Source organism: Pseudophryne corroboree, chromosome 7 (assembly GCF_028390025.1).
Source record: "Pseudophryne corroboree isolate aPseCor3 chromosome 7, aPseCor3.hap2, whole genome shotgun sequence".
In the NCBI taxonomy this organism is placed as follows: Eukaryota; Metazoa; Chordata; class Amphibia; order Anura; family Myobatrachidae; genus Pseudophryne; species Pseudophryne corroboree.
Window position 1 is genome coordinate 322,559,400 of NC_086450.1, and position 27,661 is coordinate 322,587,060.

At 47.7% G+C, this 27,661-nt stretch overlaps 1 protein-coding gene across 4 annotated transcripts; it reads left to right on the forward strand.

The window, feature by feature from the left end:
- On the forward strand, nucleotides 1-27,661 carry LOC134945185 (fibroblast growth factor receptor substrate 2-like). Of its 4 annotated transcripts, none has more exons than XM_063934315.1 (6): nucleotides 1-64; nucleotides 1,472-1,542; nucleotides 4,470-4,656; nucleotides 6,939-7,052; nucleotides 25,746-25,885; nucleotides 25,973-27,661. In XM_063934315.1, the coding sequence occupies exons 1-6, from the start codon at nucleotides 16-18 to the stop codon at nucleotides 26,837-26,839; spliced, it is 1,428 nt and encodes a 475-aa protein (XP_063790385.1). In that variant the 5' UTR covers nucleotides 1-15; the 3' UTR covers nucleotides 26,840-27,661. The 4 variants fall into 4 exon arrangements, with proteins under 4 accessions (XP_063790385.1, XP_063790386.1, XP_063790387.1 ...); XM_063934316.1 differs by lacking the exon at nucleotides 1-64 and adding an exon at nucleotides 901-1,017; XM_063934317.1 differs by lacking the exon at nucleotides 1-64 and adding an exon at nucleotides 1,072-1,135.

Genomic DNA, 27,661 nt, shown 5'->3' on the forward strand with positions numbered 1-27,661 from the left:
CTACCCCCACGCAATATGTGGCCATGCCTCCTGTCCCACTGTCTCGACTTTAAAATCTTAGGAGGTATGCAAAAGCATTGACAGGAGTGTGCTTTGACAACTACTGCTCTCCTAGCTAATGAAGCACTAAGGGGTTTACTTACAAAGCGTCGAGTTGTTTTGTATTTATACCAGACATTTAAAAGGGCAATGCTTTACTAGCTGTATCTTGGGGTTGGGTATGGGATCCTGGCGCTTAAGATGCTGGCGGTCAGAAAACCGACAGCAGCATCCTGCTAACCAAGAATCCGACACCTCGTAGGTAAGTATCCTAACTCTCTCCCAGTCCCTACCTAACCCTCCCTATTTGCAGCCTGATCCTAACCGTCCCCCCTTAGAGCCTGATCCTAACCGTCCCCCCTTAGGGCCTAACCCTAACCCCCCCCCCTGTAGTGCCTAAACCTAACCTCCCGCGCAGCTTAACCCTCCCCGGCATCCTTACGTTCAGGATGCTGACAATCGGCAATCTGGTGTAGGCGTTGTGAGCGGTATCAGGATTCCGGCGTTGGTTTTCTCACCAGTGCCAGGATTCCGGCTGCCAGCATCCTGAGCGTCAGTATGCCAACTGCATCCCATGTCTTGCTAGTAAAAACAACACCCTTTTAAATATCAGTCATAAACATGATCAGAAGTGGTGGGTTTTACAAAACGATTCTTCGTAAATAAACCCCCTAGTGCAGGGGTTCTCAAACTCGGTCCTCAGGACCCCACACAGTACATGTTTTGCAGGTAACCCAGCAGGTACACAGGTGTATTAATTACTAACTGACACATTTTAAAAGGTCCACAGGTGGAGCTAATTATTTCACTTGTGATTCTGTGAGGAGACCTGCAAAACATGCACCGTGTGGGGTCCTGACTCTGAGGACCGAGTTTGAGAACCTGTGCCCTAGTGAGCAAAGTGCCCTTCTGACATTAGTTAAAATGCATTTCTTTTCTCTCCATTGTGCAAAAGAAAGCAGCTTTGCAGAGTTGATAGTAAGTGCAGTTTTCAATTGGTTAGTCATCTAATTAATTATTTTCTATGGGTGGGCTTAGGTCCTCAATTAAATAAACATGTGCAGACTGGTTGTTAAAAGAAATGCTAGCTGATGAGGTGAATCCTGAAATTCAGTTGAAATCTTTTGAGTTTTGTGTTAACAGAAACTAGTAGATTTAACATAAAATTGTCTATGTTGGAATATTAACTTCGTCTTTCTGACTGATTATTTATAATCTATGTTTAAAATATATTATAAAGCTAACCCTGAAATTAATGATTGATATGTACGCTAGACTGTGTGTGGTGTATTATACACTCTTACATTGTACAATGTACTGCTGTGTGGAGGTTGTTTTGTTGGGAAGATAGGTGAACACTTAATGATTCATGGAAGTGTAACACATTAAACTCTTATACGGTGGATTTATATCTGATTTATTTTCCTCCCAGAAGACATGGGTCTCTGTCTCTGCACCAGAGCCAAACATGGCGAATTTGAATATGGGGCAAACCGGTTTCTGGTAAGTTCATATCACAGATTTAATATTTGAAATACTGATGCCAGTTAAAGTTGGAATTATTACAGTAATATAAACATGAAGTAACCTATTTGTGTATGATGGTAAATCCTCTATCTTTAGCCCCTCCAGCATATGGGGTATATGTAATGCACTAAGCCTTGGAGAGAGATAAAGTACTAACTAATCAGCTTCTAACTCTTCGTTTTAAAACCCAGCCTGTAATCTGACAGGAACTGATCAGTTGGTACTTTATCTCTCCTTGCATGGTTTAGTACATATGCCCCATGTAAAAGGTTTTTCCTTTTTCGTTTTAAGTAGTACAAATGATCTGCATCTGTTGTATGGAAACTTGTATATTTTATTGTGATGGGGAACAAGGTCCCTTTTTTTTAGTAACTTAAGAGAAGACATCGGGGCCTATTTATTAACAGTATTTTTACTAAAATGTTGTGAAAATGGGTGTTTTCACACCCTTTTTACATTATTTTAGTATCATCTGAATGTATTAAAGGGCTTTTGGAGCAGTTTTCATGAAAAACTGCTCCAACCCCATTTATTCACTTTTTTTTTTTTTTTTTTTTTTTTGTAAGCCACATCGCATTCCCCATACTTATAATGGGAAATGCGATCTGACCAGATTTACTAAAAAAAAAAAAAAAAATGTAAAAAAATACTGCAGTGTGCTCTGTGATAATGTCGCCAGCTCAGGCTGGCGAGTTCACAGGGCAGCACTGCGATATACACCCTTTTGCTGGCAGAGAAAGCAGAGCGGGACCAGGCTCCAGTGTTCAGCTCTCTGTGTCTGATGGACACACAAGCTGATCAGTGTAAAAATAAAAAAGTTAAAAAAACAAACGAACCATACTCAACGGTCCAGGGAGCCGGTGTCCGCTGCTCTGGTGAGCGCTGCCGGGCGCCGGTCCTCCATATGCTGCAATGTGACCTCGCTGCAGTAAAGTGATGCTGCAAAACGGCAGCACACTTTACAGCATCGGGGGTCACAGCAGCCCGGTGCCCGTCCGTCTTCTGAAGCAGCACGGACCAGCTCCCTGGACAGGTGAGTGTAGTATCCTGCTAGAGGGGGGGGGGGGTCCGCGGTGCGCGGGGGTAGTTGTGACAGGGGGGTCGACCAGGTAGCGGCGATGTCAGCGGGGGCGGCGTATGCGCAGCAGGACCTCTGGGTATTTTTAACGAAAAATACCCTGATGATGCTGCGAAGAGGCATCGCAGGGACAGAGCTTGACCGCAAGCTCTGTTCCTGCATGCGATAATTGATACATCCCTGCGATGTAATCAATTATCGCAGTGTGAGTTTGGGCGATTTTATCACCTGTCATCCGCATCCTGGATGCGGATGGTGATAAATAGGGCCCCTTAATCAGTTGCTCTATGCATTCGATTAATTTTATTTGTGTTTACTATTCATTATGGATAATCATTTGTTTGCATAAGAAGAGAGCTGATACTGTCACTTGGTAATCGTAGATGCCTTTAGGGGTGTAGCGAGGGTGGCTTCGGTGGAGCGCAAGCTCCGGGCACGAAAAAGTTAGAGGGGCGTGCTGCAGAACACCCCCCCCCCCCCCCCCTTCTCGCGGGCCACTGTATTGGCAGATGCAGAGAGGGCAGGCCAGAGGCGGCAGCAGGAGACGCTGATAACAGGAACATGCCGGAGCTCTGCCTGCCCTCTTTATATGTTTCACTGTCTGCTTGTAGCTGTGCAACAGGTTTACTTATGTTGTCCTGCAGCACCACTCCCTGCCCCCCCCCCCCCCCCCCCCTACCCCCTACTGCTGCAGCAGGTCTTTCTTTCCTGGAATCTGCAGCACATGTCTCTTCTATGTTGCAGAAACTCTCTCTGGCCCAGATGCTGTAGCTCCCCTCGCTGTCCCGGCTGCTGCAGCACCTCTCTTAATTGATGCTGGCAGTTCCAGGGTATATTTTTATTTACGCATCGAGGGATTATTAAAGTTGGGAGGGGGGAGCAATTTTGATGCATTATTTTCATTGAGAATATAATGAGAGTTTGGGGGGGTTCAGGTCTGTGGGGTTTTATTTTCATTGAGGTATTAGGGGGTAGTGACGTCAGGTTAGTAGCTGCATACAGTATATAGTGTTTTTTTATTTATTTGAATTAAACAAGTAAATGGTAAAATACAACTACTTCCATAGCGGCTCTACCATGGTATAATGTGTATAAGGGATTCAACCATAGTGTAACGAATATAAGGGGCTCTACTGTGTGGTGTAATGCGAATAACAGACACCACTGTCCGGTGTAATGTTAATTGGTACTATTCTGTGGCCACGCATCTTCCCAATGAAGCCATAATAATAATAATAATAATAATAATAATAATAATTAATAAAAAAAAAATATATATACTATTCCGCAGTGCTTTACAGAGTATATTCCGCCATTCACATTAGTCCCACGCAAGTGCAAGGAAAATATACAGCCTCCACGTGGTTGGGGCCATGGTGAGAATCAAAACCATGACCTTAGTTCTTTGAGGCAGCAATGCTAACCTTTACATCGTCCGTACTGCCATGCCCCTATATTGTTGTTGCAAGCCTCCGGCACACACACTCCCTATTTTAAACATGGGGGGGCGCCCAAAGAAAGGCCCTGTTACCAATTTAGGATTTTTATATATTGTTTTGTTTCAAATGTAACATGCCACCACATGTTGGCTAAGCCCCCAGTTTAGTACAGGGGAGGGGGGTGGCAAAATGTACCCTTGCTCCGGGCACCATGGGGCCTAGCTACACCTCTGGATACCTTAAACAACAGCTGTCAGACTTGGACATCTTGCTATTCTACTAATGGTGAATAGTGAACCTGTTACTAGTGTAGTTATTTGATGTAGAGCCCTTACTGTTTGGTATGAAACTAGAGTCTACCATCTCAAAACTTTATTTTCTTTTAGGTTGTAAATGTGAATGACAATGGTGAGAAGATCTGTCCGGGAGTTATGGAACTTACAGAAACTTCTTTAATTTTTCACATTAAAAGAGGAGGGTTTGTGAAATGGCCGTACATCAGCCTGGTGAAATATGGTTATGATTCTAATCTCTTTTCATTTGTCTGTGGAAGAAGATGTCAGACTGGAGAAGGTACTTTTTGTGGTTTTGTTTATTTTTGCTGGTAAATTCCTGACTAAGTCATTTATTAACTCTAGTTCTAGTGACCTAATTTAATTTAGAGGCCAGGGTGCATCGCTAAAGACCAGATATGACCCCTATACATACAGTATATGTTTTATAGCCTTTACGTTGCAGAACAGTTGGAATGATGGCAGTAAAGAAAAAGCTCTGATTGGTTGACCAGGTTGCAGGATGATTGCCTGGAGCAGGTTGGGATTGATTTGCTGGTGTTTGGGATGCTGGCGGTCAGAATACAAACCGTGGCATCCTGATGATAGGAATCCCCAACCCCCTGGCCCCCTAACCTGCCCTCACTGGTGGTGCCTAATCCTAACCCTTAACCCCCAACCGTCCCCCCACGGCTTACCTGTCCAGCATCCTCGTGGATGGCTGTTCGGAATTGCGGTGCCGGGATGGTGACCCTATTCAGGATGGCTGCATCAGGATTCTGACTGCCGGGACCCTGATAGCCTGGATCCTGACCAGATCCTGTCTGGAGCATCTAAAGGACATGCTACAGCAGAGACCTTGGCTGTGGGTGCCATTCCTATAATCCTGCCAGCCAGAAATAAGGGCCATGGGGTGGCGCTGGTGCAGCCCACAGAGTAAAATGCTTTGTGGTCACCCCCCCCCCCCCTCATCTACTGTGGACTCATTCTTAGTAACTCAGTTTATCTTAATGGCTTTATTTGTTGCACAGGATATTTATATCATGGGTAATATTCAAAAGCTAATCTCCTTTTTATTTCTGCTCGAACGTGGCGGGCTGACCCCATGCTTTTTTTTTTGGGGTGTAAGTCTCCCTGAAGATTTAATGTCAAATTATACTAACTTGATCCCTATATTTGCAATCTGTTTTGCTTGGCAATCTTTATCCATCCCATTACCCTGTTCATGCAAACATGATATAACTATACTGAAGTGATAACAAGAACACACAGTTAAATCTTAAATGCTGTAGCTTTGAAATAATATCACATGGTGAAAGTTGACAACTAGACATGCTGGTGCTGCTATTTGGGAACTTAAGTGGTCATCTTGGCCACAGATTTGGTACCCCCATTCTGAGCACCAGTGCTAACAGGGAGGAGCACTAGCTGGCACTTTTTTGTTGTGTTTTTTTTTTACTTATGAAGCTGATGACTGCTGCTCATACATGCTGTGACACACTGGGAGTACAGTCTCAGGAGTAGAATGTGCTGCCCTAGCTGCGTAACAGGGCAGCAGTGTGCCAGGAAGTGCAACAGTGCCGGGAGCGGACGCTCTACGTGACCTTACAAACTGTCCATAGGAAGTTCCAGGCACCCTACTAGCCTTAAGCAAGGGCCATGGGCCAGTGATGATACTACCCCAGTGCCCTGCATGATGGCAGCAGTCACACACCACTCGTTACCGTGTGGCCCTTTGCTGCCCTCTCCTAATTACCTCAAGAGAGAGCTGCAACTCCTCAGCGGTCAATAAAGTAGTGCGTCATGAGAGGAGGATGACCTTAGGATTAATATGAAGTTTCTATTGGTGCTGCCACAAACTGCCTCATTCCATAATGTGACTGGATGGCCTTGCTCCGCCAAGTGGTCAGACATCTGTTTGTAGATGGTGATTTCTCGTCAGGGGCGTTTTAACAGCGGAGGGGGTCCATGTGCACCTCTCGGTGGGCCCCCACCTCTAGTTTCTGGCATTGTGCTGGTGTCTACTGTGCATGCGCGGCAGCCATTGTGGCTGCAATTTTTACCATGACTGCAGCGAGTGACGCTGCACTTCAGAAGGTAAGTCTTAAAAATGTGTGCGTTGTGGGCCCCAGGGGGCGTTTTTTCTTTCTGTTAGAGAGGCGCCTTTCTACTCACAGACAACTGCACTTTCTCAGATTAACGATCCATGCTGAATTAGGTCCTTGGTTACAGACCCTTGCACTAGTGTAGCCAATGTTACTGTTTTACTTCATGCTCTTAGAATTTATATTCGTATATTTACATATTTATTTTAATTTTTTTAATTATTTTGTTGTCTCTAAAAACTATAAATATTCTTGAAAATTAATAGAGCTTATAACATCCTAAAATGAGTAACATGAAAGCTAGAGTGTTACAGGATCAAAGAAACATTGTAATTATCCTTGAGCAGAGTCTATTTTATGAACAAATAAGTAAAATAAAGGAAGTGGGGTGGGGTGGGGGGGGGACATACGAGGAGAGAAAATGGGTGGGGGGAGAGGAAGATGTCCAGTAATTAACTTTATTTTATTAAATGTTTAGGAATATTTGGTTTCAAGTGTAACCATGCTGAAGACCTATTTAACGTATTACAAAGGTGCATGCAGAATAACAGAATCAGTGTCATCTCTGATACAGAATGTGAAGCTCACATGGGTGAGTAGAATGTGTTGATTTTAGGAGGTTTTCTTTTTTTGTAATAAAACTTTTTAACACTGGTTTTTGTTAAGAATAATGGAGCTCATTCAGAGTTGTACACAAGTTGGGCACAATTACATTTGTACTGCGTGCATGGTACTAAAAGCAGATCTTCAGCTGCCAATTTATACATATCTAAGCTACTACACTGCTCCTATCTAATACTTAAATAACAATTACCATCAGGGCCTGCCGAAAGGTCCGGATACTGGAGCAGAGGCGGAGCAAAGGGGGGCAATGTGAGCCACAAAGGGGGACATTTGTGCTCCTGAACAGCGCTACAAAGAGGGGCAATGACCCCCTCAGCAACTGGCGCAGGTAAAAAAAAAAAAAAAAAACCCTCCCCACTCTTCTCAGCACCCCTGGTTACTGCTATCAGCATGCACTTGCATCAACCTTATACCCGGTGCAAAAGCTCCATTTGAAATCGGGCAGTTCTCTTCATACTGACAATTCCACATAGCCTGACAATTCTATTGCACACTCTTGTTACTCATTAGCCTATGAGTGAATGCTCAGTTACTCCCAGTCAACCACAAGGGGAGAAGATATGTATGACTGGGAATATGTATGCTCCGCTATGGACCATGTAGAGTAAAATAAATAAATCACACGATCCATCCACAAAACAGATTTTGCATCGACCTCCATGTGTTAAATGGTAACATGTGGTCCATTTACCCATGTATCTTAATTTAACCCATGAAATGTTCCTGTGTCTACTAATGTTTATGGGGATACCAAATAGGAATACTTGCAGTGGAGTTTTTAATTTTTGTCATCCACCTCTATGGTATTGCAAATAATCACATGTTCTGCCCCTATGGTACTCACAAAAATTGTCACAAGCTCTTGTGACCTATGGGGGAGAGCCATCTTTAGCCAATTTGCTTTCCCACCCATATGCTTAGTGATTGGATACTCAGGAAAATAGCTTTCTCACATATATTCTGAACTGCGGCCAACAATACTCCTAAATCTTTTATACAAGAATATACTGAACAACTAAACAGTTCACTGACAATGGCCACTTTGGCTGAGGGTGGAGATTTAAAAAAATAAGATTTTACTCACCGGTAAATCTATTTCTCGTAGTCCGTAGTGGATGCTGGGAACTCTGTAAGGACCATGGGGAATAGCGGGCTCCGAAGGAGGCTGGGCACTCTAGAAAGATTTATGACTACCTGGTGTGCACTGGCTCCTCCCACTATGACCCTCCTCCAAGCCTCAGTTAGGACACTGTGCCCGGACGAGCTGACATAATAAGGAAGGATTTTGAATCCTGGGTAAGACTCATACCAGCCACACCAATCACACCGTACAACTCGTGATACTATATCCAGTTTGACAGTATGAAAACAACTGAGCCTCTCAACAGATGGCTCAACAATAACCCTTTAGTTAGCAATAACCATTTACAAGTATTGCAGACAATCCGCACTTGGGATGGGCGCCCAGCATCCACTACGGACTACGAGAAATAGATTTACCGGTGAGTAAAATCTTATTTTCTCTAACGTGCTAGTGGATGCTGGGAACTCCGTAAGGACCATGGGGATTATACCAAAGCTCCCAAATGGGCGGGAGAGTGCGGATGACTCTGCAGCACCGAATGAGAGAACTCAAGGTCCTCCTCAGCCAGGGTATCAAATTTTTAGAATTTTGCAAACGTGTTTGCACCTGACCAAGTAACAGCTTGGCAAAGTTGTAAAGCCGAGACCCCTCGGGCAGCCGCCCAAGATGAGCCCACCTTCGCAGTGGAATGGGCTTTCACTGATTTAGGATGCGGCAGTCCAGCCGCAGAATGCTCCTGCTGAATCGTGTCACAGATCCAGCGAGCGATAGTCTGCTTAGAAGCAGGAGCACCCAGCCTGTTGGGTGCATACAGGATAAATAGCGAGTCAATTTTCCTGACTCTAGCCGTCCTGGAAACATAATTTTTCAAGGCCCTGACTACGTCCAGTAACTTGGAATCCTCCAAGTCCCTAGCAGCCGCAGGCACCACAATAGGTTGGTTCAAGTGCAAAACTGATACCACCTTAGGGAAAAACTGGGGACGAGTCCTCAATTCTGCCCTATCCATATGGAAAATCAGATAAGGGCTTTTACATGACAAAGCCGCCAATTCTGACACACACCTGGCCGAAACCAAGGCCAATAACATGACCACTTTCAACGTGAGATATTTTAGATCCACGGTTTTTAGTGGTTCAAACCAATGTGATTTTAAGAAACTCAACACCACGTTGAGATCCCAAGGTGCCACTGGAGGCACAACTGGGGGCTGAATATGCAGCACTCCTTTTACAATGTCTGAACTTCAGGTACTGAAGCTAATTTATTCTGGAAGAAAATCGACAGAGCCGAGATCTGTATCTTAATGGAGCCTAATTTTAGGCTCATAGACACTCCTGCTTGTAGGAAATGCAGAAGTCGACCTAGTTGAAATTCCTCTGTTGGGGCCTTTTTGGCCTCACCAAGCAACATATTTCCGCCATATGCGGTGATAATGTTTTGCAGTAACATCTTTCCTGGCTTGAATCAGCGTAGGAATGACTTCCTCCGGAATGCCCTTTTCCTTTAGGATCCGGCGTTCAACCGCCATGCCATCAAAACGTAGCCGCGGTAAGTCTTGGAACAGACAGGGCCCCTGCTGCAGCAGGTCCTGTCTGAGCGGCAGAGGCCATGGGTCCTCTGATATATAGTTTCTTGAAGTTCTGGGTACCAGGCTCTTCTTGGCCAATCCGGAACCACGAGTATCGTTCTTACTCCTCGCCTTCTTATTATTCTCAGTACCTTTGGTATGAGAGGCAGAGAGGGGAACACATAAACCGACTAGTACACCCACGGTGTTACCAGAGCGTCCACAGCTATCGCCTGAAGGTCCCTTGACCTGGCGCAATATCTTTTATAGCTTTTTGTTGAGGCGGGACGCCTTCATGTCCACCTGTGGCCTTTCCCAATGGTGTACAATCCTTTGGAAGACTTCTGGATGAAGTCCCCACACTCTCGGGTGGAAGTCGTGTCTGCTGAGTGTTACAAACCTGCAGCGGCCGCGGCGGCCGCGCTTGTCCCTACGGGTGGTCTGGTCTGCCCGGCGCCTCGTTCCCCCTGGCGGTCTCCGGATTCAGTGGCGGGTCGGCGCTGCTCCCCGGCGGCTTCCCGGAAGCAGGGACGCCGCCATCGCAAGTGAGGGCAAGCAGGCGGAGCAGGTCTGACGTCACCTGCCTGCTCCGTCAATCAGGCTGGGGCGGGGAGTTTAAAAGCGGATACCAGGCAGAGATCCGGTGCCTGAGTATCTTCGTTTCTCCTTCGGAAGCTGTGATTCCAGAGCTCCCTCGTCCTGTGCCTCCAAGCATCCTGTGCCTCCAAGCATCCTGTACCTCCAAGCATCCCGTGCCTCCAAGCACCTCCGTGCCTCCAAGCACCTCCGTGCCTCCAAGCACCTCCGTGCCTCCAAGCACTCCGTGCCTCCACGTGCCTCCAAGCACCTCGTGCCTCCAAGCACCTCCGTGCCTCCAAGCACCTCCGTGCCTCCAAGTACCCTCGTGCCTTCAAGCACCTCGTGCCTCCAAGCACCTCCGTGCCTCCAAGCACCTCCGTGCCTCCAAGCACCTCCGTGCCTCCAAGCACCTCCGTGCCTCCAAGCACCTCGTGCCTCCAAGCACCTCCGTGCCTCCAAGCACCTCCGTGCCTCCAAGCACCTCCGTGCCTCCAAGCACCTCGTGCCTCCAAGCATCTCCGTACCTCCAGGGGCCTCCTAGCACGCCCTGTACTTCCAGCACCTCAGAACCCCAATACCGCGGAGCCTCCGACATCACGGTACCTCTAATATCTCAGTACCCCAGCCTTCAGTATTTCTACGAGTCTTGTCTTACAGGAGACCGTCAAGAACTCCTCTGTGCCTCCCGCCTGCCGACGTAGTCCTGCATGAGGAAGACCTACATCCGGCCATCCCTACTGCGACCCAGTGGCGGTTCCTCTTCCCGGTCATCGGAAGAAGCCCCGAGTCCACAACACTCCCAAACCAGGTCAGTGATAGTATACTCAGGCCTAATGGACTCGGGGATTCGGAACACGGACTCGAGTGCCATCCAGAACCTGGCTTCCCGAGTACAAAGTCAGGAGGCGGCGCAAGGCCAGGTGATGCAGTACCTCCAGCAGTTGTCCGGACGTCTGGATCAGATCCAGGCGTCTCTGGCTTCAGTAATTCCGGCTCCTGCTCCAGTGGTCGCACCAGTTGTCGTTGCCAGTAATGTTCAACCATCGGCTGGTATCACTCCACGTCTTCAGTTGCCTACTCCGTCCCGCTATAATGGGAATCCCAAAAATTGCCGCGGTTTCTTGAACCAATGCGAGGTACATTTCGAGCTACTTGCACACAACTTTCCTACAGACCGGTCCAAGGTAGCATATATCATTTCTTTATTGGAAGGTTCTGCTCTGGATTGGGTGTCTCCACTATGGGAACGGTCCGATCCCATGGTTTCCAACTATACCAACTTCATCTCGTCCTTTCGAAGGATTTTCGACGAACCCGGCAGAATGACCACGGCTTCTTCCGATTTGCTCCATGTTCGGCAAGGCGCCCGTTCCGTGGGCCAGTATGTGGTTCATTTCCAGACCATTGCTTCCGAACTACGCTGGAATAATGACGCCCTGAGAGCTGCCTTCTGGAACGGTCTTTCCGACCGGCTGAAAGATGAGCTGGTTACTAGAGATCTGCCGGATCCATTAGAAGATTTGATTTCTCTGTGCGTCAAGGTGGATCTTCGGATGCAAGAGCGTGGAAGAGAACGTAGCCATTCAGATCGTCCCAGGCTCCGGAATCCTACTCCTAGGCCGGTGGCCTCACCTAGCTCAGATGAGCCCATGCAAATTAACCGCTCCCGACTGTCTCCAGAAGAACGACAGCGTCGTCGTGAGGGTAAACTCTGCCTTTACTGTGGAGCCGCAGATCATTTTCTTAAATCTTGTAAAGTCCGTCCGGGAAACGGGCAGTCCTAGCTTGTTCCGGAGGAGTCAAGCTGGGAGTTGCGACAAAAGCTTCTCCAACTTCGGACTGTTTGCTTCCAGTAACTCTAGTCTCCAACTCAGTCTCCAAGTCTTGTGAAGCCCTATTGGACTCCGGAGCTGCGGGGAACTTCGTTTCTTCCATCTGTGCCCAAAGTTTGGGTTTGAAGTTACGGCCTATCGAGCGGCCAATCTCACTGACGGCTATCAATGGGACTAGAATTGCCAAAGGTCTTATAAGGTGGCGCACGGGGCCAGTTAAGCTGCAGGTCGGGGCTCTACATCAGGAAGATTTGGAACTCTTGGTAATCCCAGAAATGTCCCATGATCTGGTTCTTGGAATACCTTGGCTAAAAAGTCATAATCCCCACATCGACTGGAAGTCGTCACAAATTCTGTCCTGGAGTTCCTTTTGTCACACTAATTGTCTTACTCCTGTCTGTCCGCTCCGTGTCACTTCCAAGACGGATGAAGAGCACATTCCGGAGGCATATCAAGGGTACAAGGACGTGTTTTCGGAACAAGCTGCGGACCTATTACCACCTCACAGGCCTTGGGACTGCTCTATTGACCTTGTCCCAGGGAAGACGCCACCCCGTGGTCGCACATATCCTCTGTCTCTTCCTGAGACCCAAGCCATGTCGGAGTATATTAAGTCCAATCTGCTCAAAGGATTCATTCGCCCCTCTTCCTCCCCTGCTGGTGCAGGCTTCTTTTTTGTGAAGAAAAAAGACGGAGGGTTGAGACCATGCATCGACTACCGCGGCCTAAATGACATTACTATTAAGAATAAGTACCCTTTGCCACTAATCACAGAGTTATTTGATAGGGTTCGTGGGGCCCGCATTTTTTCCAAACTCGACTTGAGAGGAGCTTATAATCTTATACGCATCCGAGAGGGGGATGAATGGAAGACTGCCTTTAATACCCGAGATGGGCATTACGAATACTTGGTGATGCCATTTGGTCTTAGTAATGCTCCCGCGGTTTTCCAGGGATTCGTCAATGAAATCTTTCGTGATATGCTGTATCAGAGCGTTGTGGTATATTTGGACGACATATTGATTTTTTCCAAGAATCTTGTCGAACACAGGTTACAAGTCAAAGAAGTACTACACCGTTTACGAGAGAATCATCTCTACGCCAAGCTCTCCAAGTGTACATTTGAAGTAACATCTATTCCGTTCCTCGGTTATGTCATCTCGGGGACGGAGCTTCGCATGGATCCGGAAAAGTTATCTGCCATTCGTGACTGGACTCAACCTCTTTCCCTGAAAGCAATACAAAGATTCCTGGGCTTTGCGAACTACTACAGGAAATTCATTAAGGGTTTCTCCACCATTGTTGCGCCCATTACTGCCCTGACGAGGAAGAGTTCCAATCCTAGTCTGTGGTCCCCGGAAGCCATTTTAGCTTTTTCTCGTTTAAAATTAGCCTTCATGACGGCTCCAGTTCTCAAACAACCAGATTTCGATGAACCCTTCTTCTTAGAAGTTGATGCGTCTTCAGTCGGAGTTGGGGCTGTTCTCTCCCAGTATTCCTCTGATAAGAAACTACATCCGTGTGGCTTCCATTCTCGTAAGTTCTCTCCGGCCGAACGGAACTACACTATTGGAGACCAGGAACTCTTGGCAATCAAGTCTGCCTTGGAAGAATGGAGATATCTTCTGGAAGGGGCTAAACACGTGTTTACTATCTACACAGATCACAAGAATTTGCTGTACATCAAATCCGCACAGTGCTTGAATCCTCGCCAGGCAAGATGGGCACTTTTCTTTTCCCGATTCTCGTTCATTATCAAGTACCGGGCCGGGAGTCTCAATATTAAAGCAGATGCACTTTCTCGTTCACAAGTTTCCTCTGACGAGGATGAACCTCCGGAGCGGGGTTTAATTCTGAATCCAGTTTCTGTCTCTGTTGCTTTAACTACTCCAGCTCCTCCTCCTGGAAGAATGTCCGTACCAGCTAGATTCCGCTCAAGGATACTACTGTGGGTCCATAACTCCAAGTTTTCCGGTCATCCCGGCGCTCAGAAGATGTACAAGTTCCTGCAAAGATCTTACTGGTGGAACACCATGAGGAAGGATGTACAAGATTGCGTTAATTCCTGTCCCCAATGTACACAACACAAATCTCCTCGTTTGCCTCCTGCAGGGTTACTTCGTCCTCTGCCTATCCCTGTGAGACCCTGGACTCACATTTCCATGGACTTCGTCACTGACCTGCCCTGTTCCAAAGGTTTCAACACCGTTTGGGTTATCGTTGACCGTTTTTCGAAGATGGCACACTTTGTGCCCTTGACTGGTCTTCCAACAGCACCGAAACTGGCACTACTGTTTATCCGAGAACATTTTCGTTTGCATGGGTTGCCACAAGAGATTGTTTCTGACCGAGGAGTACAGTTCACCGCCAGGTTTTGGAAAGCCCTTTGTTCGACTCTGCAAATCAAACTTAAGTTTTCGTCTGCTTATCATCCCCAAACAAATGGACAAACGGAACGTGTCAATCAGGATCTAGAGACTTTTCTTCGTCTGTACCTCTCTCCTTCACAGGACAATTGGGTGGAGTTGCTGCCTTGGGCGGAGTTTGCCCACAACCATTTGTTTCATTCTTCCACTGGGGAATCACCATTTTTCGTCAATTACGGGTTCCATCCCCGTGTTCCGGAATTTCCAAGCCTTCCGTTAGTAGAGGTTCCTGCTGTAGTATCCACTCTACGACACTTTGGACAAATTTGGAGGAAGGTTCATGCCAATCTTAAGCAGGTTTCGGCTCGGTACAAGTTCTTCGCAGATAAGAAACGGCGAGCTGCACCTCAATATAAAGTTGGGGACAGGGTATGGCTGTCCACACGGAACCTCCGGCTGAAGGTGCCTACCATGAAATTCGCTCCAAGGTTCATCGGGCCCTACCCTGTGCTAAAAGTCTTAAATCCTGTGGTCTGTAAACTGGGTTTGCCTGCCCATCTTCGAGTACCTAACGCCTTTCATGTTTCTCTACTCCGTCCCCTCGTTCTGAATCGGTTCCACTCAGCACTCCCTAGGTCAACGTCAGTAGTGGCAGAAGCCGGAGCAGAGTTTGAAATCAAAGCTATTCTTGACTCCCGTTATCTTCATAAAAAATTACAGTACTTGGTGGACTGGAAGGGTTACGGTCCTGAGGAAAGAAGTTGGATTGGAGCTACTGAAGTAATGGCTCCTCGTCTGATTCGGATCTTCCACTCCAAACATCCGACTAAGCCCGGGAAGTGTCCAGGGGCCACTCCTGGAGGAGGGGGTACTGTTACAAACCTGCAGCGGCCGCGGCGGCCGCGCTTGTCCCTACGGGTGGTCTGGTCTGCCCGGCGCCTCGTTCCCCCTGGCGGTCTCCGGATTCAGTGGCGGGTCGGCGCTGCTCCCCGGCGGCTTCCCGGAAGCAGGGACGCCGCCATCGCAAGTGAGGGCAAGCAGGCGGAGCAGGTCTGACGTCACCTGCCTGCTCCGTCAATCAGGCTGGGGCGGGGAGTTTAAAAGCGGATACCAGGCAGAGATCCGGTGCCTGAGTATCTTCGTTTCTCCTTCGGAAGCTGTGATTCCAGAGCTCCCTCGTCCTGTGCCTCCAAGCATCCTGTGCCTCCAAGCATCCTGTACCTCCAAGCATCCCGTGCCTCCAAGCACCTCCGTGCCTCCAAGCACCTCCGTGCCTCCAAGCACCTCCGTGCCTCCAAGCACTCCGTGCCTCCAAGCACCTCCGTGCCTCCAAGCACCTCGTGCCTCCAAGCACCTCCGTGCCTCCAAGTACCTCCGTGCCTCCAAGTACCCTCGTGCCTCCAAGTACCCTCGTGCCTTCAAGCACCTCCGTGCCTCCAAGCACCTCGTGCCTCCAAGCACCTCCGTGCCTCCAAGCACCTCCGTGCCTCCAAGCACCTCCGTGCCTCCAAGCACCTCGTGCCTCCAAGCACCTCCGTGCCTCCAAGCACCTCCGTGCCTCCAAGCACCTCGTGCCTCCAAGCATCTCCGTACCTCCAGGGGCCTCCTAGCACGCCCTGTACTTCCAGCACCTCAGAACCCCAATACCGCGGAGCCTCCGACATCACGGTACCTCTAATATCTCAGTACCCCAGCCTTCAGTATTTCTACGAGTCTTGTCTTACAGGAGACCGTCAAGAACTCCTCTGTGCCTCCCGCCTGCCGACGTAGTCCTGCATGAGGAAGACCTACATCCGGCCATCCCTACTGCGACCCAGTGGCGGTTCCTCTTCCCGGTCATCGGAAGAAGCCCCGAGTCCACAACACTCCCAAACCAGGTCAGTGATACTGAGAAGATCTGCTTCCCAGTTGTCCACTCCGGGAATGAACACTGCTGACAGTGCTAACACATGATTTTCCGCCCATCGGAGAATCCTTGTGGCTTCTGCCATCGCCATCCTGCTTCTTGTGCCGCCCTGTTGGTTTACATGGGCGACTGCCGTGATGTTGCCTGATTGGATCAGGACCGGCTGGTTTTGAAGCAGAGGCCTTGCCTGCCTCAGGTCATTGTAAATGGCCCTCTGTTCCAGTTATGTAGGGAAGTCACCTGACTTGACCAAAGTCCCTGGAAGGTTCTTCCCTGTGTGACTGCCCCCCAGCCTCAAAGGCTGGCATCCATGGTCACTAGGACCTAGTCCTGTATGTCGAACCTGCGGCCCTCTTGAAGATGGGCACTCTGCAGCCACTACAGTAGAGATACCCTGGTCCTTGGATACAGGGTTATCAGCCTAATGCATCTGAAGATGCGACCCGGACCACTTGTCTAACAGGTCCCCCTGAAAAGTTCTTGCATTGAACCTGCCGAATGGGATTGCTTCGTAGGAAACTATCATTTTTCCCAGGACTCGCGTGCAATGATGCACCGATAACTGTTTTGGCTTCAGGAGGTCTCTGACTAGAGATGACAGCTCCTTGGCTTTCTCCTCCTGGAGAAACACTTATTTCTGGTCTGTGTCCAGAACCATCCCCAGGAACAGTAGACGTGTCGTAGGAACCAGCTGTGACTCTGGACTGTTTAGAATCCAACCTTGCTGTTGTAGCACTTTCCAAAATAGTGCTACCCCGACTAGCAACTGCTCCTTGGACCTCGCCCTTATAAGGAGATTGTCCAAGTACGGGATAATTAAAAACTCCCCTTTTCGAAGGAGTATCCTCATTCCGGCCATTACCATGGTAACACCCTCGGTGCCATGTACAGTCCAAACGGCAGAGTCTGGACTTGGTAATGGTAATCCTGTACCACAATCTGAGGTACTCCTGGCGAGGATAGTAAATAGGGACATGCAGGTAAGCATCCTTGATGTTCCGGGATACCATGTAATCCCCCTCGTCCAGGCTTGCAATAACCGCCCTGAGCGATTCCATCTTGAACTTGAATTTTTTATGTATGTGTTCAAGGATTTTAAATATAAAAAAGGGTCACACCGAACCATGCGGTTTCGGTACCCCAAAACCGTGTGGAATAGTAACCCCGTCCTTGTTGGAGTAGGGGCACCTTTAAGTATTACCTGCTGGGAATACAGCTTATTAATTGCCTCTAGCACAGCCTCCCTGCCTGAGGGAGTTGTCGGCAAGGCATATTTGAGGAAACGGTGGGGGGAAGACATATCGAATTCCAGCTTGTACCCCTGAAATACTACTTGAATGAAACAGGGATCCACCTGTGAGCGAGCCCACTGATCGCTGAAATTTTTGAGACGGCCCCCCACCGTACCTGGCTACACCTGTGGAGCCCCCGCGTCATGCTGTGGACTCAGAGGAAGCGAGAGAAGAATTATGATTCTGGGAACAGGCTGACTGGTGCAGCTTTTTCCCTCTTCCCTTGTCTCTGTACAGAAAGGAAGCGCCTTTGACCCGCTTGCTTTTCTGAAGCCGAAAGGACTGTACCTGATAATACAGTGCTTTCTTAGTCTGTGAGGAAAATTGAGGTAAAAATATTTCTTTCCAGCTGTTGCTGCGGATACGAGGTCCCAGAGACCATCCCCAAATAATTCCTCACCCTTATAAGGCAGAATCTCTATGCGCCTTTTAAAGGCAGCATCACCTGTCCAGTGACGGGTCTCTAATACCCTCCTGACAGAATGGACATTACATTCATTTTGGATGCCAGCCGGTAAAATATCCCTCTGTGCATCCCTCATATATAAGACGACGTCTTCTTTAATATGTTCTCATGTTAGCAAACTAGTATGTTTAACAGGGTCACCGACCACGCTGCAGCAGCACGCTCTGCAGGTATCAGTCTAGTACCTGAGTGTGTAAATACAGACTTCAGGATAGCCTCCTGCTTTTTATCAACAGGTACCTTCAAAGTGGCCGTTCCTAAAACGGCAGTGCCAAACCTATTTTGACAACCGTGTGAGCGCCTTATCCACCCTAGGGGATATCTCCCAGCGTAACTTATCCTCTGGCGGGAAAAGGTATGCCATCAGTAACTTTTTAGAAATTACCAGTTTCTTATCAGGGGGAACCCACGCTTTTCACACACTTCATTCATTCATCTGATGGGGGAACAAAACACTGCCTGCTTTTTCTCCCCAAACATAAAAACCCATTTTTATAGGTTAATGTCAGAAATGTGTAACACATTTTTTATTGCCGGGATCAAGTCACGGATGTTCCTAGTGGATTGTGTATATGTCTCAACCTTGTCGACACTGGAGTCAGACTCCGTGTCGACATCTGTGTCTGCCTTCTGAATGAGCGGGCGTTTTTGAGCCCCTGATGGCCTTTGAGACGCCTGGGCAGGCACGGGCTGAGAAGCCGGCTGTCCCATAGCTGTTACGTCATCCTTATGTAAGGAGTTGACACTGTCGGTTAATACCTTTTACCTAACCATCCACTCTGGTGTCGGCCCCACAGGGGGTGACATCACATTTATCGGCATCTGCTCCGTCACTATATAAGCCTCCTCCTCAAACATGTCGACACAGCTGTACCGACACACCGCACACACAGGGAATGCTCTGACTGAGGACAGGACCCACAAAGCCCTTTGGGGAGACAGAGAGAGAGTATGCCAGCACACACCAGAGCGCTATATAATGTGGGGATTAACACTATAACTGAGTGAATTTTCCCCCATAGCTGCTTGTATATACAATATTGTGCCTAAATTTAGTGCCCCCCCTCTCTTTTTAACCCTTTGAGCCTGAAAACTACAGGGGAGAGCCTGGGGAGCTTTCTTCCAGTTGCACTGTGAAGAGAAAATGGCGCCAGTGTGTCTGAGGGAGATAGCTCCGCCCCTTTTCCGCGGCCTATTCTCCCGCATTTTTATGGATTCTGGCAGGGGTTAAAATACATCCATATAGCCCTGGGGGTTATATGTGATGTATGTTTGCCAGCCAAGGTGTTATTATTGCTGCTCAGGGCGCCCCCCCCAAGCACCCTGCACCCTCAGTGACCGGAGTGTGAAGTGTGCTGAGGAGCAATGGCGCACAGCTGCAGTGCTGTGCGCTACCTTGGTGAAGACAGGATGTCTTCTGCCGCCGATTTTCCGGACCTCTTCTTGCTTCTGGCTCTGTAAGGGGGACGGCGGCGCGGCTCCGGGACCGAACACCAAGGACTGGGCCTGCGGTTGATCCCTCTGGAGCTAATGGTGTCCAGTAGTAGAGATGAGCGCCGGAAATTTTTCGGGTTTTGGGTTCGGTTCCGCGGCCGTGTTTTGGGTTCGACCGCGTTTTGGCAAAACCTCACCGAATTTTTTGTCTGATTCGGGTGTGTTTTGGATTCGGGTGTTTTTTTCAAAAAACCCTAAAAAACAGCTTAAATCATAGAATTTGGGGGTCATTTTGATCCCAAAGTATTATTAACCTCAAAAACCATAATTTCCACTCATTTTCAGTCTATTCTGAATACCTCACACCTCACAATATTATTTTTAGTCCTAAAATTTGCACGAGGTCGCTGTGTGAGTAAGATAAGCGACCCTAGTGGCCGACACAAACACCGGGCCCATCTAGGAGTGGCACTGCAGTGTCACGCAGGATGTCCCTTCCAAAAAACCCTCCCCAAACAGCACATGACGCAAAGAAAAAAAGAGGCGCAATGAGGTAGCTGACTGTGTGAGTAAGATAAGCGACCCTAGTGGCCGACACAAACACCGGGCCCATCTAGGAGTGGCACTGCAGTGTCACGCAGGATGTCCCTTCCAAAAAACCCTCCCCAAACAGCACATGACGCAAAGAAAAAAAGAGGCGCAATGAGGTAGCTGACTGTGTGAGTAAGATAAGCGACCCTAGTGGCCGACACAAACACCGGGCCCATCTAGGAGTGGCACTGCAGTGTCACGCAGGATGGCCCTTCCAAAAAACCCTCCCCAAACAGCACATGACGCAAAGAAAAATAAAAGAAAAAAGAGGTGCAAGATGGAATTGTCCTTGGGCCCTCCCACCCACCCTTATGTTGTATAAACAAAACAGGACATGCACACTTTAACCAACCCATCATTTCAGTGACAGGGTCTGCCACACGACTGTGACTGATATGACGGGTTGGTTTGGACCCCCCCCAAAAAAGAAGCAATTAATCTCTCCTTGCACAAACTGGCTCTACAGAGGCAAGATGTCCACCTCATCATCATCCTCCGATATATCACCGTGTACATCCCCCTCCTCACAGATTATCAATTCGTCCCCACTGGAATCCACCATCTCAGCTCCCTGTGTACTTTGTGGAGGCAATTGCTGCTGGTCAATGTCTCCGCGGAGGAATTGATTATAATTCATTTTAATGAACATCATCTTCTCCACATTTTCTGGATGTAACCTCGTACGCCGATTGCTGACAAGGTGAGCGGCGGCACTAAACACTCTTTCGGAGTACACACTTGTGGGAGGGCAACTTAGGTAGAATAAAGCCAGTTTGAGCAAGGGCCTCCAAATTGCCTCTTTTTCCTGCCAGTATAAGTACGGACTGTGTGACGTGCCTACTTGGATGCGGTCACTCATATAATCCTCCACCATTCTTTCAATGTTGAGAGAATCATATGCAGTGACAGTAGACGACATGTCCGTAATCGTTGTCAGGTCCTTCAGTCCGGACCAGATGTCAGCATCAGCAGTCGCTCCAGACTGCCCTGCATCACCGCCAGCGGGTGGGCTCGGAATTCTGAGCCTTTTCCTCGCACCCCCAGTTGCGGGAGAATGTGAAGGAGGAGATGTTGACAGGTCGCGTTCCGCTTGACTTGACAATTTTCTCACCAGCAGGTCTTTCAACCCCAGCAGACTTGTGTCTGCCGGAAAGAGAGATCCAAGGTAGGCTTTAAATCTAGGATCGAGCATGGTGGCCAAAATGTAGTGCTCTGATTTCAACAGATTGACCACCCGTGAATCCTTGTTAAGCGAATTAAGGGCTCCATCCACAAGTCCCACATGCCTAGCGGAATCGCTCCGTGTTAGCTCCTCCTTCAATGTCTCCAGCTTCTTCTGCAAAAGCCTGATGAGGGGAATGACCTGACTCAGGCTGGCAGTGTCTGAACTGACTTCACGTGTGGCAAGTTCAAAGGGCATCAGAACCTTGCACAACGTTGAAATCATTCTCCACTGCGCTTGAGACAGGTGCATTCCACCTCCTATATCGTGCTCAATTGTATAGGCTTGAATGGCCTTTTGCTGCTCCTCCAACCTCTGAAGCATATAGAGGGTTGAATTCCACCTCGTTACCACTTCTTGCTTCAGATGATGGCAGGGCAGGTTCAGTAGTTTTTGGTGGTGCTCCAGTCTTCTGTACGTGGTGCCTGTACGCCGAAAGTGTCCCGCAATTCTTCTGGCCACCGACAGCATCTCTTGCACGCCCCTGTCGTTTTTTAAAAAATTCTGCACCACCAAATTCAAGGTATGTGCAAAACATGGGACATGCTGGAATTTGCCCATATTTAATGCACACACAATATTGCTGGCGTTGTCCGATGCCACAAATCCACAGGAGAGTCCAATTGGGGTAAGCCATTCCGCGATGATCTTCCTCAGTTGCCGTAAGAGGTTTTCAGCTGTGTGCGTATTCTGGAAACCGGTGATACAAAGCGTAGCCTGCCTAGGAAAGAGTTGGCGTTTGCGAGATGCTGCTACTGGTGCCGCCGCTGCTGTTCTTGCGGCGGGAGTCCATACATCTACCCAGTGGGCTGTCACAGTCATATAGTCCTGACCCTGCCCTGCTCCACTTGTCCACATGTCCGTGGTTAAGTGGACATTGGGTACAGCTGCATTTTTTAGGACACTGGTGACTCTTTTTCTGAGGTCTGTGTACATTTTCGGTATCGCCTGCCTAGAGAAATGGAACCTAGATGGTATTTGGTACCGGGGACATAGTACCTCCAACAAGTCTCTAGTTGGCTCTGCAGTAATGATGGATACCGGAACCACGTTTCTCACCACCCAGGATGCCAAGGCCTCAGTTATCCGCTTTGCAGTAGGATGACTGCTGTGATATTTCATCTTCCTCGCAAAGGACTGTTGGACAGTCAATTGCTTGGTGGAAGTAGTAAAAGTGGTCTTACGACTTCCCCTCTGGGATGACCATCGACTCCCAGCAGCAACAACAGCAGCGCCAGCAGCAGTAGGCGTTACACGCAAGGATGCATCGGAGGAATCCCAGGCAGGAGAGGAATCATCAGAATTGCCAGTGACATGGCCTGCAGGACTATTGGCATTCCTGGGGAAGGAGGAAATTGACACTGGTGGGGTGGTTTGCGTGAGCTTGGTTACAAGAGGAAGGGATTTACTGGTCAGTGGACTGCTTCCGCTGTCGGCCAAAGTTTTTGAACTTGTCACTGACTTATTATGAATGCGCTGCAGGTGACGTATAAGGGAGGATGTTCCGAGGTGGTTAACGTCCTTACCCCTACTTATTACAGCTTGACAAAGGGAACACACGGCTTGACAAATGTTGTCCGCATTTCTGGTGAAATACTTCCACACCGAAGAGCTGATTTTTTTGGTATTTTCACCAGGCATGTCAACGGCCATATTCCTCCCACGGACAACAGGTGTCTCCCCGGGTGCCTGACTTAAACAAACCACCTCACCATCAGAATCCTCCTGGTCAATTTCCTCCCCAGCGCCAGCAACACCCATATCCTCCTCATCCTGGTGTACTTCAACACTGACATCTTCAATCTGACTATCAGGAACTGGACTGCGGGTGCTCCTTCCAGCACTTGCAGGGGGCGTGCAAATGGTGGAAGGCGCATGCTCTTCACGTCCAGTGTTGGGAAGGTCAGGCATCGCAACCGACACAATTGGACTCTCCTTGTGGATTTGGGATTTCGAAGAACGCACAGTTCTTTGCTGTGCTTTTTCCAGCTTGAGTCTTTTCATTTTTCTAGCGAGAGGCTGAGTGCTTCCATCCTCATGTGAAGCTGAACCACTAGCCATGAACATAGGCCAGGGCCTCAGCCGTTCCTTGCCACTCTGTGTGGTAAATGGCATATTGGCAAGTTTACGCTTCTCCTCCGACAATTTTATTTTAGGTTTTGGAGTCCTTTTTTTACTGATATTTGGTGTTTTGGATTTGACATGCTCTGTACTATGACATTGGGCATCGGCCTTGGCAGACGACGTTGCTGGCATTTCATCGTCTCGGCCATGACTAGTGGCAGCAGCTTCAGCATGAGGTGGAAGTGGATCTTGATCTTTCCCTAATTTTGGAACCTCAACATTTTTGTTCTCCATATTTTAATAGGCACAACTAAAAGGCACCTCAGGTAAACAATGGAGATGGATGGATACTAGTATACAATTATGGATGGAGTGCCGACACAGAGGTAGCTACAGCCGTGGACTACCGTACTGTACTGTGTCTGCTGCTAATATAGACTGGATGATAATGAGATGTAGTATGTATAAAGAAGAAAGAAAAAAAAACCACGGGTAGGTGGTATACAATTATGGACGGACTGCCGAGTGCCGACACAGAGGTAGCTACAGCCGTGGACTACCGTACTGTACTGTGTCTGCTGCTAATATAGACTGGATGATAATGAGATGTAGTATGTATAAAGAAGAAAAAAAAAACCACGGGTAGGTGGTATACAATTATGGATGGACTGCCGAGTGCCGACACAGAGGTAGCTACAGCCGTGGACTACCGTACTGTACTGTGTCTGCTGCTAATATAGACTGGATGATAATGAGATGTAGTATGTATAAAGAAGAAAAAAAAAACCACGGGTAGGTGGTATACAATTATGGATGGACTGCCGAGTGCCGACACAGAGGTAGCTACAGCCGTGGACTACCGTACTGTACTGTGTCTGCTGCTAATATAGACTGGATGATAATAAGATGTAGTATGTATAAAGAAGAAAGAAAAAAAAAAACCACGGGTAGGTGGTATACAATTATGGATGGACTGCCGAGTGCCGACACAGGTAGCTACAGCCGTGAACTACCGTACTGTGTCTGCTGCGACTGGATGATAAATAATGATATAAAAAATATATATATATCACTACTGCAGCCGGACAGGTATATATTATATAATGACGGACCTGCTGGACACTGTCAGCAGAATGAGTTTTTTAATTTTTATAGAATAAAAAAACACCACACAAGTCACACGACGAGTGTTTAACTTTTTCAGGCAATCACAATATAGTATACTATACTGGTGGTCAGTGTGGTCAGGTCACTGGTCAGTCACACTGGCAGTGGCACTCCTGCAGCAAAAGTGTGCACTGTTTAATTTTAATAATATGTACTCCTGGCTCCTGCTATAACCTATAACTGCTCCCCAGTCTCCCCCACAATTAAGCTGTGTGAGCACAGTCAGATATTATACATAGATGATGCAGCACACTGGGCTGAGCACAGATATGGTATGTGACTGAGTCACTGTGTATCCTTTTTTTCAGGCAGAGAACGGATTATATTAAATAAAACTGCACTGGTGGTCACTGGTCAGTGGTCAGTCACTAGTAAACTCTGCACTCTCTAGTACTCCTAAGCTCCAGTAAATCAAGTGTCTCTGTCTCAATCTCACTCTCTCTCTTCTAATCTAAATGGAGAGGACGCCAGCCACGTCCTCTCCCTATCAATCTCAATGCACGTGTGAAAATGGCGGCGACGCGCGGCTCCTTATATAGAATCCGAGTCTCGCGATAGAATCCGAGCCTCGCGAGAATCCGACAGCGTCATAATGACGTTCGGGCGCGCTCGGGTTAACCGAGCAAGGCGGGAAGATCCAAGTCGCTCGGATCCGTGTAAAAAAAGCTGAAGTTCGGGCGGGTTCGGATTCCGAGGAACCGAACCCGCTCATCTCTATCCAGTAGCCTAAGAAGCCCAATCCGGCTGCAAGCAGGCGAGTTCGCTTCTTCTCCCCTTAGTCCCTCGCTGCAGTGAGCCTGTTGCCAGCAGGTCTCACTGAAAATAAAAATCCTAATTCTATACTTTCTTTCTAGAGGCTCAGGAGAGCCCCTAGTGTGCATCCAACCTCGGCCGGGCACAAGATCTAACTGAGGCTTGGAGGAGGGTCATAGTGGGAGGAGCCAGTGCACACCAGGTAGTCATAAATCTTTCTAGAGTGCCCAGCCTCCTTCGGAGCCCGCTATTCCCCATGGTCCTTACGGAGTTCCCAGCATCCACTAGGACGTTAGAGAAACAAACAAAAAAAACTTAAGCTGTTTCTTTACCAGGTGCTGAACACGCTTTACCGTACAGATATGAGACATATCCTTCCTTCCCAGCTGCTTCTTCAGTTCTATCATCTCAGAGACCGGAGCCTATTGGGAGTGAGCTTATGTCAGACCCAACTTTCACAGGATCCTCAGAAGAAGTGAGATTCCTACCATGTTTTTGTAATCCCATTCCAAATAACCCTTTTGCTGTTACACATGTTCTAATGACTAGTTTTCTCTTTCAGTCTGATACTTCCAATGATGATAAAGAGGTGAAAATAGAAGCTGCATACCACTCACCACTAGTAAAGAAGGTTTCCGATGGTCATGTCAGCCAAGCTTCCAGCTGTTTTGAGGGAGAGGAGTATCATGGAGTAAAAGCTTACCCGATATCTTTATTTAGGAATGTAATTGGACGAGAAGATATGGAAAATTTGAGCAGCATTCACTCTGGAGATTTAAACTGTGCCATTTGGGACACTGGCTATGACAGTGATGACCGGTGTGAGGCTTTGTGTATCCGAAAAATGGGATATGAAAATGTTGCAGCCATTCCAAGAGAGTGTGTTAGGTCACGGAGCATGTTGGTTTCAGTGAGTAGCTCAGATTCCCAAAGTAATAACTGTGTTTCAACATGGGTGCCAACAGGCTGCTTTGTTAGTCAGCCCTCTTCTCCATCTCTCTTTGAGGAAAAATATAGCTTAGATCTGAAAACTCCACATGTGAATGAAGGAAGTCATTTGTGGCATGCAGTCAAACCATATTCTTCAGGGAGAGACTCAATGACTTGTCAAGACTGCATGCCTACCTATTTTAACTATGATATGAGACAAGTAACCCCTGAATCAAACTATGATATGAGACAAGCAACCCATGAATCAAAGACTCTCAATTACATCCAGGTAGAGATGGAGGGTGGCTGTGATTCTGACAACCCTCAGACGCCTCAGAGCCCTGACTGCTCTTTACTGGGGACCAAAGGTCCCCAGTCTGAATTTTATACAGAGCTGGACTTGAAGAAAACAGCTGCTCTGTCACTTATTCAAAGGCAGTGGGCAAAAGATGAAGGCACTAGGAAAACCAGACATAATGGCAAACCTTTCCCAGTTTGACCACACACACCCTCCCCATCCCCCAAGGTTTTTGATTTTAATTACATTTAATTTTGGCAAAAACTAGTTTGGATTTAGCACAGTCTTGGTCCTGTTTAGTCACTTGTAAGCTATTACCCAGAACTTCTTGACTAGTGTCTTTTTTGCTCACTCACTCTGGTGAGTCACCTGACATCATGCATGAGCCTGACACATCCCCTCCCCCCACCCCACCTAGCCAAGAGATGAGCAGTAGATGTGAACAAGACCTCAGGAGGACATGATGGATTACATCTTTCTGTTGGTCAGCTTGGTACCTTTTTTAGGGTCTGGTGTTTTACTTGGAATGTACCACCAGAAACTATATTTACAGCTTGCGTTAATTTGCAAAATCCATGAACTATTTTTTATATTAATAAGATTTTTTTTTTTCCAAAGCTCTTACAGTATTGTCTACAGGCTGTGACTACAAGCATTTTGTTGCCTGATCCAATCCTCCTGATAGGCAGCACTATCTATTCACTAAGAACAGAAGTAGCCTCATTGCTGAGTCTGCTTTTGTACTAATATTTCAAGAACTGGTTAATGGTGAAATGATAGGTTGCGCTCATAAATATTGGTTCAACCAACTTCCTTGCTGCCTCCAGTCTGTAGATAACAAGTGTACAACCAACACCTTCCTCCCCATTTTTAAGGTTTATGTAAAGAATTTTAATAATGGCTGCTTCTAGATAACATTATTTTTTTTTTTCAGTCCACATGACAAAGTCTATACATAACTTGTTTAATTTTAGTGTCTATACATAATGTGTTTCATTTTAATATAAACATTCAGAAAAAGTA

Bases quoted from the DNA above. Each gene is read 5' to 3' on its own strand.
- LOC134945185 (XM_063934315.1), top strand. From the start codon at position 16: ATGTGGCCATGCCTCCTGTCCCACTGTCTCGACTTTAAAATCTTAGGA. The intron at 1,543-4,469 runs GTAAGTTCATAT...ATTTTCTTTTAG, and splicing joins ATGGGGCAAACCGGTTTCTG to GTTGTAAATGTGAATGACAA. The intron at 4,657-6,938 runs GTACTTTTTGTG...TTAAATGTTTAG, and splicing joins AAGATGTCAGACTGGAGAAG to GAATATTTGGTTTCAAGTGT.